Here is a 13236-nt window from a genome sequence, read left to right as displayed (position 1 = left end):
TCGCTCATCCACAGCGCAGCACCCCCCTACATTGTAACCCTCATCCACAGCGCAGCGCCACCCTACATTGTATCAATCATCCACAGCACCGCGCCGTCCTACATTGTGTCCCTCATCCACAGCGCAGTGCCACCCTACATTGTAACCCTCATCCACAGCACCGCGCCGCCCTACATTGTATCCCTCATCCACAGCGCAGTGCCGCCCTACATTGTATCCCTCATCCACAGCACCGCGCCGCCCTACATTGTAACCCTCATCCACAGCACTGCGCCGCCCTACATTGTATCCCTCATCCACAGCGCAGTGCAACCTACATTGTACCCCTCATCCACAGCACCGCACCGCCCTACATTGTATCCCTCATCCACAGCACTGCGCCACCCTACATTGTAACCCTCATCCACAGCGCAGCGCCACCCTACATTGTATCGCTCATCCACAGCGCAGCACCCCCCTACATTGTAACCCTCATCCACAGCGCAGCGCCACCCTACATTGTATCAATCATCCACAGCACCGCGCCGTCCTACATTGTGTCCCTCATCCACAGCGCAGTGCCACCCTACATTGTAACCCTCATCCACAGCACCGCGCCGCCCTACATTGTATCCCTCATCCACAGCGCAGTGCCGCCCTACATTGTATCCCTCATCCACAGCACCGCGCCGCCCCACATTGTAACCCTCATCCACAGCACCGCCCTACATTGTATCCCTCATCCACAGCGCAGTGCCGCCCTACATTGTATCCCTCATCCACAGCACCGCGCCGCCCTACATTGTAACCCTCATCCACAGCACTGCGCCGCCCTACATTGTATCCCTCATCCACAGCGCAGTGCAACCTACATTGTACCCCTCATCCACAGCACCGCACCGCCCTACATTGTATCCCTCATCCACAGCACTGCGCCACCCTACATTGTAACCCTCATCCACAGCGCAGCGCCACCCTAAATTGTATCCCTCATCTACACCGCAGCGCAACCTACATTGTAACCCTCATCCACAGCACCGCGCCACCCTACATTGTATCCCTCATCCACAGCGCAGCGCCCCCCTACATTGTACCCCTCATCCACAGCACCGCGCTGCCCTACATTGTAACCCTCATCCACAGCACCACGCCGCCCTACATTGTAACCCTCATCCACAGCACCGCGCCACCCTACATTGTATCCCTCATCCACAGCGCAGCGCCCCCCTACATTGTACCCCTCATCCACAGCACCGCGCCACCCTACATTGTATCCCTCATCCACAGCGCAGCGCCCCCCTACATTGTACCCCTCATCCACAGCACCGCACCGCCCTACATTGTATCCCTGATCCACAGCACCGCGCTGCCCTACATTGTATCCCTCATCCACAGCGCAGCTCCCCCCTACATTGTACCCCTCATCCACAGCACCGCGCCGCCCTACATTGTATCCCTCATCCACAGCGCAGCGCCACCCTACATTGTATCCCTCATCCACAGCGCAGCTCCCCCCTACATTGTACCCCTCATCCACAGCACCGCGCTGCCCTACATTGTAACCCTCATCCACAGCACCGCGCCGCCCTACATTGTAACCCTCATCCACAGCACCGCACTGCCCTACATTGTATCCCTCATCTACACCGCAGCGCAACCTACATTGTAACCGTCATCCACAGCACCGCCCTACATTATAACCCTCATCCACAGCGCAGCGCCCCCTACATTGTATCCCTCATCCACAGCGCAGCGCCCCCTACATTGTATCCCTCATCCACAGCACCACGCTGCCCTACATTGTATCCCTCATCCACAGCGCAGCGCCCCCTACATTGTACCCCTCATCCACAGCACCGCGCTGCCCTATATTGTACCCCTCATCCACAGCAATGCACCGCCCTACATTGTATCCCTCATGCACAGCGCAGCGCCAACCTATATTGTACCCCTCATTGTAACCCTACATTGTACCCCTCATCCACAGCACCGCGCTCCCCTATATTGTACCCCTCATCCACAGCAATGCACCGCCCTACATTGTATCCCTCATCCACAGTGCCGCCCTACATTGTATCCTTCATCCACAGCACCACGCCGCCCTACATTGTATCCCTTTTTCACTGCACCGCGCCTCCCTACATTGTATCCCTCATCCACAGCACCGCGCCACCCTACATTGTATCCCTCATCCACAGCACCACGTCGCCCTACATTGTATCCCTCATCCACAGCACCGCGCCGCCCTACATTGTATCCCTCATCCACAGCACCGTGTCGCCCTACATTGTATCCCTCATCCACAGTGCCGCCCTACATTGTAACCCTCATCCACAGCAACACGCCACCCTACATTGTATCCCTCATCCACAGCACCACGCCGCCCTACATTGTATCCCTCATCCACAGCGCAGCGCCCCCTACATTGTATCCCTCATCCACAGCACCACGCCGCCCTACATTGTATCCCTCATCCACAGCGCAGTGCCGCCCTACATTGTATCCCTCATCCACAGCGCTGTGCCACCCTACATTGTATCCCTCATCCACAGCACCATGCCGCCCTACATTGTATCCCTCATCCACAGCATCGCGCCGCCCTACTTTGTACCCTTCCTCCACAGCATCACGCCGCCCTACTTTGTACCCTTCCTCCACAGCATCGCGCCGCCCTACTTTGTACCCCTCCTCCACAGCACCGCGGCGCCCTACATTGTATCCCTCATCCACAGCACCGCGCCGCCCTACATTATATCCGTCATTCACAGCACTGCGCCACCCTACATTGTATCGCTTATCCCTAGTACCTCCCTGCCCTACATTGTATTCCTCATCCACAGCACCGCGCCGCCCTATATTGTACCCCTCATCCACAGCAATGCACCGCCTTACATTGTGTCGCTCATCCACAGCGCAGCACCAACCTATATTGTACTCCTCATTGTAACCCTACATTGTACCCCTCATCCACGGCACCGCGCTCCCCTATATTGTACCCCTCATCCAAAGCAATGCACCGCCCTACATTGTATCCCTCATCCACAGCGCAGCGCCAACCTATATTGTACCCCTCATTGTAACCCTACATTGTATCCCTCATCCACAGTGCCGCCCTACATTGTATCCTTCATCCACAGCACCACGCCGCCCTACATTGTATCCCTTTTTCACAGCACCACGCCGCCCTACATTGTATCCCTCATCCACAGCATCGGGCTGCCCTACATTGTATCCCTCATCCACAGCGCAGTGCCGCCCTACATTGTATCCCTCATCCACAGCGCAGTGCCGCCCTACATTGTATCCCTCATCCACAGCGCAGTGCCGCCCTACATTGTATCCCTCATCCACAGCGCAGTGCCGCCCTACATTGTATCCCTCATCCACAGCGCAGTGCCGCCCTACATTGTATCCCTCATCCACAGCGCAGTGCCGCCCTACATTGTATCCCTCATCCACAGCGCAGTGCCGCCCTACATTGTATCCCTCATCCACAGCGCAGTGCCGCCCTACATTGTATCCCTCATCCACAGCGCAGTGCCGCCCTACATTGTATCCCTCATCCACAGCGCAGTGCCGCCCTACATTGTATCCCTCATCCACAGCGCAGTGCCGCCCTACATTGTATCCCTCATCCACAGCGCAGTGCCGCCCTACATTGTATCCCTCATCCACAGCGCAGTGCCGCCCTACATTGTATTCCTCATCCACAGCACCACGCCGCCCTACATTGTAATCCTCATCCACAGCACCGCGCCGCCCTACATTGTATCCCTCATCCACAGCACCGCGCCGCCCTACATTGTATCCCTCATCCACAGCACCGCGCCGCCCTACATTGTATCCCTCATCCACAGTTCCGCCCTACATTGTATCCCTTGTCCACAGCAATGCACCGCCCTACATTGTACCCCTCGTCCACAGCAATGCACCGCCCTACATTGTACCCCTCATCCACAGCAATGCACCGCCCTACATTGTACCCCTCATCCACAGCACTGCAGCGCCCTACATTGTATCCCTCATCCACAGCACTGCAGCGCCCTACATTGTACCCCTCTTCCACAGCGCCGCCCTACATTGTATCCCTAATCTCAATCCATCACCTAGCCCGGGCCCTCCACTCTGCTAACGAAATTAGATTAAGTCCCCCTTTAACCTGAGCCTCTATGACTTCTCCAGAGCAGCACCAGTCCTCTGGAACGCGCTACCAAAAACTATCCAGGCAATTACTAACACACAAAGCTTCAGGCGTGCTCTAAAAACGCACCTCTTCAGCGAGGTAATATCTGTATGTAATGAGCTCCCCTTAGTGGTGGCTGCATATATCTGTATGTAGTGAGCTCTCCCTAGTGGTGGCTGTATATATCTGTATGTAGTGAGCTCCTCTTAGTGGAGGCTGTATATATCTGTATGTAGTGAGCTTCTCCTAGTGGTGGCTGTATATATCTGTATGTAATGAGCTCCCCCTAGTGGTGGCTGCATATATCTGTATGTAGTGAGCTCCCCCTAGTGGTGGCTGTATATAGTGACCTCCCTCTAGTGGTGGCTGTATATATCTATGTAGTGAGCTTCCCGTAGTGGTGGCTGTATATATCTGTATGTAGTGAGCGCCCCCTAGTGGTGGCTGTATATATCTGTATGTAATGAGCTCCTAGTGGTGGCTGTATACATCTGTATGTAGTGAGCTCCTCCTAGTGGTGGCTGTATATATCTGTATGTAGTGAGCTCCACCTAGTGGTGGCTGTATACATCTGTATGTAGTGAGCTCCTCCTAGTGGTGGCTGTATATATCTGTATGTAGTGAGCTCCTCCTAGTGGTGGCTGTATTTATCTGTATGTAGTGAGCTCTCCCTATTGGTGGCTGTATATATCTGTATGTAGTGAGCTCTCCCTATTGGTGGCTGTATATATCTGTATGTAGTGAGCTCTCCCTATTGGTGGCTGTATATATCTGTATGTAGTGAGCGCCCCCTAGTGGTGGCTGTATATATCTGTATGTAGTGAGCTCCCCCTAGTGGTGGCTGTATATATCTGTATGTTATGAGCTCCTCTTAGTGGTGGCTGTATAGATCTGTATGTAGTGAGCTCCCCCTACTGGTGGCTGTATATATCTGTATGTAGTGAGCTCCCCCTACTGGTGGCTGTATATATCTGTATGTAGTGAGCTCCCCTTAGTGGTGGCTGTATATATCTGTATGTAGTGAGCTCCCCCTAGTGGTGGCTGTATATATCTGTATGTAGTGAGCTCCCCCTAGTGGTGGCTGTATATGTCTGTATTTTGTGAGCTCCTTCTAGTGGTGGCTGTATATATCTGGATGTAGTGAGGTCCCCCTAGTGGTGGCTGTATATATCTGTATGTTGTGTGCTCTACCTGGTGATGGCTGTATATATCTGTATGTAGTGAGCTCCTCCTAGTGGTGGCTGTATATATCTGTATGTAGTGAGCTCCCCCTAGTGGTGGCTGTATATATCTGTATACAGTGAGCTCCCCCTAGTGGAGGGTGCAGGCAGCAGCATGTTATGTAACTCTATGACATGCTGAGGACGTTGCGCTCCCGCTGTCGCATGCATACACCGTGTGATGTACCTGTTATGCCCCCAGTGGTAGCCGATGATATTGTACTCGCCGGTGCTGACTGTCTCCACACTACAGGACGTCATGTTCTAGTATAATCCACCTCCGTATGTGAGCGCGTCATGTGACTATAGTGTGTCCTCGGGGGTCAGGGACAGCCGTCATAGGAGGCCTGCTGCACATTGTTCTCCCTCTAGCGCCGCTGCAGAGCATTCCGCCATTGTTTCTTTGTACGCCTAGTGTTTACACAGTGAGTAGTCGCTGCACACCGTCCTCATCATACCGCCTGACCGTGACACCAGCGTCACCTCTCTTTGTCTGCCTGAACGTCCCTCATCGGTGTAGTCTTCACCTGCCAGTGGTTGGCTGCCCTCTCTGCGGCAGGCTGTGGCGTCGAGCCTGCAGCACTTGTTGTCCTGGCACTGTGTTGCGGTCGTGGCGCAGGTAGCGGCAGGTGGTTCAGGCGCTCTGCATATGGCGGCTGCTGGGTGACGTCTGTCTCTGTTTTTTCTTTTTCTCTCCAGAAGTCGCCGGCAAAGAAGTTAAGTCACGCGATCAGTAAATCTCTTGGCTGCGTCCCCAGCAGAGAACCCCCACATCCAGTATTCCCCGAGCACCCCGAGAAACCGCTGGACCTGTCCCATATAGTGTGAGTACAAGATGGGTGGTGTGCTGGGGGCCATGCCGATTTACACTGCACCTGCAGAACTGTGAGCGCAGCTCTGTAGGATAATACAGGATAAGTAATGTATGTACACAGTGACTCCACCAGCAGAACAGTGAGTGCAGCTCTGGAGTATAATATAGGATGTAACTCAGGGTCAGTACAGGATAAGTAATGTATGTACACAGTGACTCCACCAGCAGAATAGTGAGTGCAGCTCTGGAGTATAATATAGGATGTAACTCAGGGTCAGTACAGGATAAGTAATGTATGTACACAGTGACTCCACCAGCAGAATAGTGAGTGCAGCTCTGGAGTATAATACAGGGTAAGTAATGTATGTACACTGTGACTCCACCAGCAGAATAGTGAGTGCAGCTCTGGAGTATAATACAGAATGTAACTCAGGAGCAGTACAGGATAAGTAATGTATGTACACAGTGACTCCACCAGCAGAATAGTGAGTGCAGCTCTGGAGTATAATACAGGATGTAACTCAGGATCAGTACAGGATAAGTAATGTATGTACACAGTGACTCCACCAGCAGAATAGTGAGTGCAGCTCTGGAGTATAATACAGGATGTAACTCAGGATCGGTACAGGATAAGTAATGTATGTACACAGTGACTCCACCAGCAGACTAGTGAGTGCAGCTCTGGGGTATAATACAGGATGTAACTCAGGATCAGTACAGGATAAGTAATGTATGTACACAGTGACTCCACCAGCAGAATAGTGAGTGCAGCTCTGGAGTATAATACAGGATGTAACTCAGGATCGGTACAGGATAAGTAATGTATGTACACAGTGACTCCACCAGCAGACTAGTGAGTGCAGCTCTGGGGTATAATACAGGATGTAACTCAGGATCAGTACAGGATAAGTAATGTATGTACACAGTGACTCCACCAGCATAATAGTGAGTGCAGCTCTGGAGTATAATACATGATGTAACTCAGGAGCAGTACAGGATAAGTAATGTATGTACACAGTGACTCCACCAGCAGAATACTGAGTGCAGCTCTGGAGTATAATACAGGATGTAACTCAGGATCGGTACAGGATAAGTAATGTATGTACACAGTGACTCCACCAGCATAATAGTGAGTGCAGCTCTGGAGTATAATACAGGATGCAACTCGGGATCAGGACAGGATACATATCAGAAGCTTTGTAACGCTGGACGTGAAGCTGAGGGCTCGCTGCGCGTGGAGGACTGTGTTTGGTTATTTGCTCGGTGGTCCCGTGGCCCCCTCTTGACTGGATGTCTTAGCCGTATCTAAGAGATGGGAATTTTTGGGAGTAAACAAAGAGTGTCCTCTTGTTTTGGCCTGAGTAGCGCAGGTATAATGTCCGGGGGGGGGCGCCTTATAATAAACAGTAATCACATTATGCACCTGTGTTATGATGAATGTCATCGCTCAGAACATCTGTGGTTCGTCTGCTAATGAGCAATTATCACATCACTATATAGATTACTTCCTCTCCTCCTGCTTCTACAGACATCACTCATCATCTGAGGACGCTCCGCACTGCTGGATCCGTAGGGGGCAGTGTCTGCTTTATGTCTAGTGGGTGTTACGTCCGCTCGGCGCACTAAAGGGCCACTCCTCAGAACGGGCGCAAGTATGTCCTATTTAAAACCGCAATCACTCACCTAGTGTTGCATAGACGAATTGCACCTCTCCAGGCAATGATGGAAGGACCACTGTCCCTTACTAACCTGGGAAAGTGGGGAACCCCTACCTAAAAGCAGGGTCATCTTCCTGATTAGGTCGGCTCCACTGTCCTCATATGGGACCTAGCTATCCCTGATTAGGAACCTGGAGAGATGTACAAAACACACACGGAACACAACACTGTTCACACACACTGAACACCGAACAGGACTGCACATACAGCACGTCTGGCCACTTCACTTCACTGTTCACACCAACGTACATGGTTGTGCATACAACATATAACGGGATTCTCACCCAAAGCTCACATACATACATACATACATACATACATATGGTAAACCGTAGCTAGTCCAAGTGTCCTCACACCAGGGGAATAGAGAGTCAGCCACCGTGCTGACATAGGGAACAGTGCATCACTCATCTGACACACACATAGGACATCAGACGTCTGCGGGCCACACCTGCACAGGGATAGGAAGAAACCTGCAGGTCGCCTGCACCTGTGTGGTCACCGCACCACACACTACACAATGCACGCACCCCAGAATGCAGGGAGGGGAGGCACAGCTGGTGTCCAGCCCGTCTTCAGGGGAGGCACAGCTGGTGTCCAGCCCGTCTTCAGGGGAGGCACAGCTGGTGTCCAGCCCGTCTTCAGGGGAGGCACAGCTGGTGTCCAGCCCGTCTTCAGGGGAGGCAGAGCTGGTGTCCAGCCCGTCTTCAGGGGAGGCAGAGCTGGTGTCCAGCCCGTCTTCAAGGGAGGCAGAGCTGGTGTCCAGCCCGTCTTCAGGGGAGGCACAGCTGGTGTCCAGCCCGTCTTCAGGGGAGGCACAGCTGGTGTCCAGCCCGTCTTCAGGGGAGGCGCCCGTCTTCAGGGGAGGCACAGTTGGTGTCCAGCCCGTCTTCAGGGGAGGCACAGCTGGTGTCCAGCCCGTCTTCAGGGGAGGCACAGCTGGTGTCCGGCCCGTCTTCGGGGAGGCACGGCTGGTGTCCGGCCCGTCTTCGGGATGGCACGGCTGGTGTCCGGCCCGTCTTGAGGGGATGGCACGGCTGGCGTCCGGCCCGTCTTGAGGGGATGGCACGGCTGGCGTCCGGCCCGTCTTGAGGGGATGGCACGGCTGGCGTCCGGCCCGTCTTGAGGGGATGGCACGGCTGGCGTCCGGCCCGTCTTGAGGGGATGGCACGGCTGGCGTCCGGCCCGTCTTGAGGGGATGGCACGGCTGGCGTCCGGCCCGTCTTGAGGGGATGGCACGGCTGGTGTCCGGCCCGTCTTGAGGGGATGGCACGGCTGGTGTCCGGCCCGTCTTGAGGGGATGGCACGGCTGGTGTCCGGCCCGTCTTGAGGGGATGGCACGGCTGGTGTCCGGCCCGTCTTGAGGGGATGGCACGGCTGGTGTCCGGCCCGTCTTGAGGGGATGGCACGGCTGGTGTCCGGCCCGTCTTGAGGGGATGGCACGGCTGGTGTCCGGCCCGTCTTGAGGGGATGGCACGGCTGGTGTCCGGCCCGTCTTGAGGGGATGGCACGGCTGGTGTCCGGCCCGTCTTGAGGGGATGGCACGGCTGGTGTCCGGCCCGTCTTGAGGGGATGGCACGGCTGGTGTCCGGCCCGTCTTGAGGGGATGGCACGGCTGGTGTCCGGCCCGTCTTGAGGGGATGGCACGGCTGGTGTCCGGCCCGTCTTGAGGGGATGGCACGGCTGGTGTCCGGCCCGTCTTGAGGGGATGGCACGGCTGGTGTCCGGCCCGTCTTGAGGGGATGGCACGGCTGGTGTCCGGCCCGTCTTGAGGGGATGGCACGGCTGGTGTCCGGCCCGTCTTCAGGGGATGGCACGGCTGGTGTCCGGCCCGTCTTCAGGGGATGGCACGGCTGGTGTCCGGCCCGTCTTCAGGGGATGGCACGGCTGGTGTCCGGCCCGTCTTCAGGGGATGGCACGGCAGGTGTCCGGCCCGTCTTCAGGGGAGTAGAGAGACACTACTGACTAGCATGCAACCACCAGCTCTGAGGGGGCTCAACATAGAGTAAAGCACTAAAATGACCAGCAATGTGTTATAACCTGCACCATCAGGATGACGGGGTTTGTTGTCTTTGAGCTGTGTATAGGGACGGGATTGGAGTTCATGGTGTCGCATTGAAGTAGAACGACAGGCTTCTGCCCTACCTAAGTCCCCTTACATTATCCTTCCAGTAGGGGGCCCCGTATGTACCTATTCACCCTGTTAATGTTCACAATTTCTTGGTTGCAAATAGTACACAGACATGCCAGAGGTCATGGGACAGGAACTAATACGGTGTAGGGCCCCCTCTAGTCATAATGGCGTCGGTTCCATAAGTGGACATCTGGTAGGATGACGAGCCGTCTGGATGCCCCCGCAGATCCTTATTTGTAGGTGCAGGATTTTGGTTGTGAATGGCCCTCTCATCACATCCCGTAAATGCTACATTAGGCTAACATTGGGTGATGGTGCAGCCGCCCAGTCATAGGAACGCTCCAGAATGCTCCTCCAACCAGTTCTGTCCTATTTGGGCACGCTGGCACAGGGCATTATTCTGCTGGAATATCCCATCATTGTGGGGGGCATGAAGTCCATGAGGGGCTGTAAATGGGCACCAAGGAGTGAAACGTAGTGGGAATCAGTCAGTGACATGTTTAGGTGGACCAACTTACAGCTAGAGGTACTAAGGAAGACTGCAAAGAACCTCCACCATACCTACACAACGATGACCGTCTGACCACCATATTCCCGGACCCTGGGCTTCTGTGTTACAGGTAACCGCCAAGTCTGAGGAGCTTTATAATCAGGAGTGCATTGTCCTCCGACACACAAAAAGGACCTTATCCCTGTAGTGTAAGGACTGTAAGACCTGCTGACATGTACTGACTGCGGACAGGATACGGATCCCCAACACACAGCAGGACTATAAGATCCTTGGGACCTTCACAGGTTCCACGTCTGATGTTGTTCATCTGATCCGGGGCAGTAAATGCCCTGTTGGGGGGCTTTATATTGGAGAAACAGGACAAAAACTGAGAGCGAGGATGAGATCTCATCGCCACACGATTAAAGAGAGAAAGACAGAATTGCCTGCGTCCGAGCGTTGTTCTAGTCACAGACACAACTTGGAGCAGATGAGAGTTATCATACTGAAGGGCAACTTTAAGTCGCAGCGTCACAGAAGAATTTGGGAGTACAAATTTATGGCCATGTTTGATTCCCTCAAGAATGGAATGAACCTCGGAGCGGGGTTCTTCCATCAGTGGAGAATTCGGTAAAATCTCTTGTACTAATTTGAAGGAATACTGCCATCCAATAGGTGGCGCTGTAGAGGTATTGTTCCAACTTCCTTATTTGCAGGTCTGAAGAAGAGATAACATACAGTCCTGTGACCCCCCCCCCCCCCCTCCCCCCCCCTTCAATACCGATTTAGAGATCTTAAAACTGTCATATCCCTTACCCGGGGACTAATTAAGTATGTACTACTCTGCTCATCTTGTCTGGTATTGGTTAGTCCCCTATGTCTGTGCCTCTTCATATGTTAACATTTGTACGGATCTGTTCCAGTCTGCCTGAAGAAGGCCCTGAGAGGTTGGAAAGCTCGCTGTAACATCGTGTATTTATGTTGGCCATTAAAAGTTCTCATATCTACAAGATTACTTGGTTTCTGTAACTGAGATCAATCACATTTAGGTGGACCAGTGACTACAGCAGCAGAATGAGAACACCCCTCACTAGTATGGCGCCACCACCAGCCTGCACAGCGCCTTGTTGACAACTGGGGTCCGTGGCTTCCGTGCCACTCCCGAACCCTATTATCAACCCAAAGCAATTGGTACTATAACTCATCACCACATGTTGCCTGTAGGGTCCAGTTAGTAACCTCACGAGCCTGGGTGGGGCGCTGTGCCCGGTGGTGGATCTTCTGCTCCCGTATCCCACGAAGGTGACCGGATAACTTTATTCCACATTGCGAGAACGGTGATGCCAAATTTATATAGTGTATTTTGAGGGACGTCCTGTGGTTTCTGTTGGAACCATTTTGGGGTAGATTAAGACTTTTTTTGATCAGTTTTTTTTTTTATTACATTTTTTTCTTTGAGACAGAGTGACCAAAAAAAGCACAATTCTGGTGTTGTGTGCTGGCCTCTGCGGGTGGTCACCCTGTGGGATACGTAATGCATCATCTTGGTTGTGGAGGCAGCGATACAGAGCGATGGTTTGGGGGTTGTGTCTTTATTATGAGCACAACCTCTGGAACTCTTGGAGGCAGCGATACAGAGCGATGGTTTGGGGGTTGTATCGTTATTATGAGTACCCCTCTGGAACTCTTGGAGGCAGCGATACAGAGCGATGGTTTGGGGGTTGTATCGTTATTATGAGTACAACCTCTAGATCTCTTGGAGGCAGCGATACAGAGCGATGGTTTGGGGGTTGTGTCTTTATTATGAGCACAACCTCTGGAACTCTTGGAGGCAGCGATACAGAGCGATGGTTTGGGGGTTCTGTCTTTATTATGAGCACCGGCTCTAGAACTCTTGGAGGCAGCGATACAGAGCGATGGTTTGGGGGTTGTGTCTTTATTATGAGCACCGGCTCTAGAACTCTTGGAGGCAGCGATACAGAGCGATGGTTTGGGGGTTGTGTCTTTATTATGAGCACAACCTCTGGAACTCTTGGAGGCAGCGATACAGAGCGATGGTTTGGGGGTTGTGTCTTTATTATGAGTACCCCTCTGGATCTCTTGGAGGCAGCGATACAGAGCGATGGTTTGGGGGTTGTGTCTTTATTATGAGCACCAGCTCTGGAACTCTTGGAGGCAGCGATACAGAGCGATGGTTTGGGGGTTGTGTCTTTATTATGAGCACAACCTCTGGATCTCTTGGAGGCAGCGATACAGAGCGATGGTTTGGGGGTTGTGTCTTTATTATGAGTACCCCTCTGGAACTCTTGGAGGCAGCGATACAGAGCGATGGTTTGGGGGTTGTGTCTTTATTATGAGCACCAGCTCTGGAACTCTTGGAGGCAGCGATACAGAGCGATGGTTTGGGGGTTGTGTCTTTATTATGAGTACCCCTCTGGAACTCTTGGAGGCAGCGATACAGAGCGATGGTTTGGGGGTTGTGTCTTTATTATGAGTACAACCTCTGGAACTCTTGGAGGCAGCGATACAGAGCGATGGTTTGGGGGTTGTGTCTTTATTATGAGTACCCCTCTAGAACTCTTGGAGGCAGCGATACAGAGCGATGGTTTGGGGGTTGTGTCTTTATTATGAGCACAACCTCTGGAACTCTTGGAGGCAGCGATACAGAGCGATGGTTTGGGGGTTGTGTCTTTATTAT

General features: G+C 53.3%; 1 protein-coding gene across 8 annotated transcripts in view; it reads left to right on the top strand.

Moving 5' to 3' along the window:
- The window catches only part of DTNB (dystrobrevin beta), a 139942-nt gene that overhangs the window by 46820 nt on the left and 79886 nt on the right, over nt 1-13236 (top strand). For all 8 annotated transcript variants that reach the window (XM_066594403.1, XM_066594407.1, XM_066594406.1 and 5 more), the window contains exon 9: nt 6082-6206. In XM_066594403.1, the coding sequence (XP_066450500.1) occupies nt 6082-6206 (125 nt within the window). The remainder of the gene's footprint in view (nt 1-6081; nt 6207-13236) is intronic.

This window comes from Eleutherodactylus coqui, chromosome 1, assembly GCF_035609145.1.
Source record: "Eleutherodactylus coqui strain aEleCoq1 chromosome 1, aEleCoq1.hap1, whole genome shotgun sequence".
In the NCBI taxonomy this organism is placed as follows: domain Eukaryota; kingdom Metazoa; phylum Chordata; class Amphibia; order Anura; family Eleutherodactylidae; genus Eleutherodactylus; species Eleutherodactylus coqui.
This window is presented reverse-complemented; position numbering and strand designations above follow the sequence as displayed.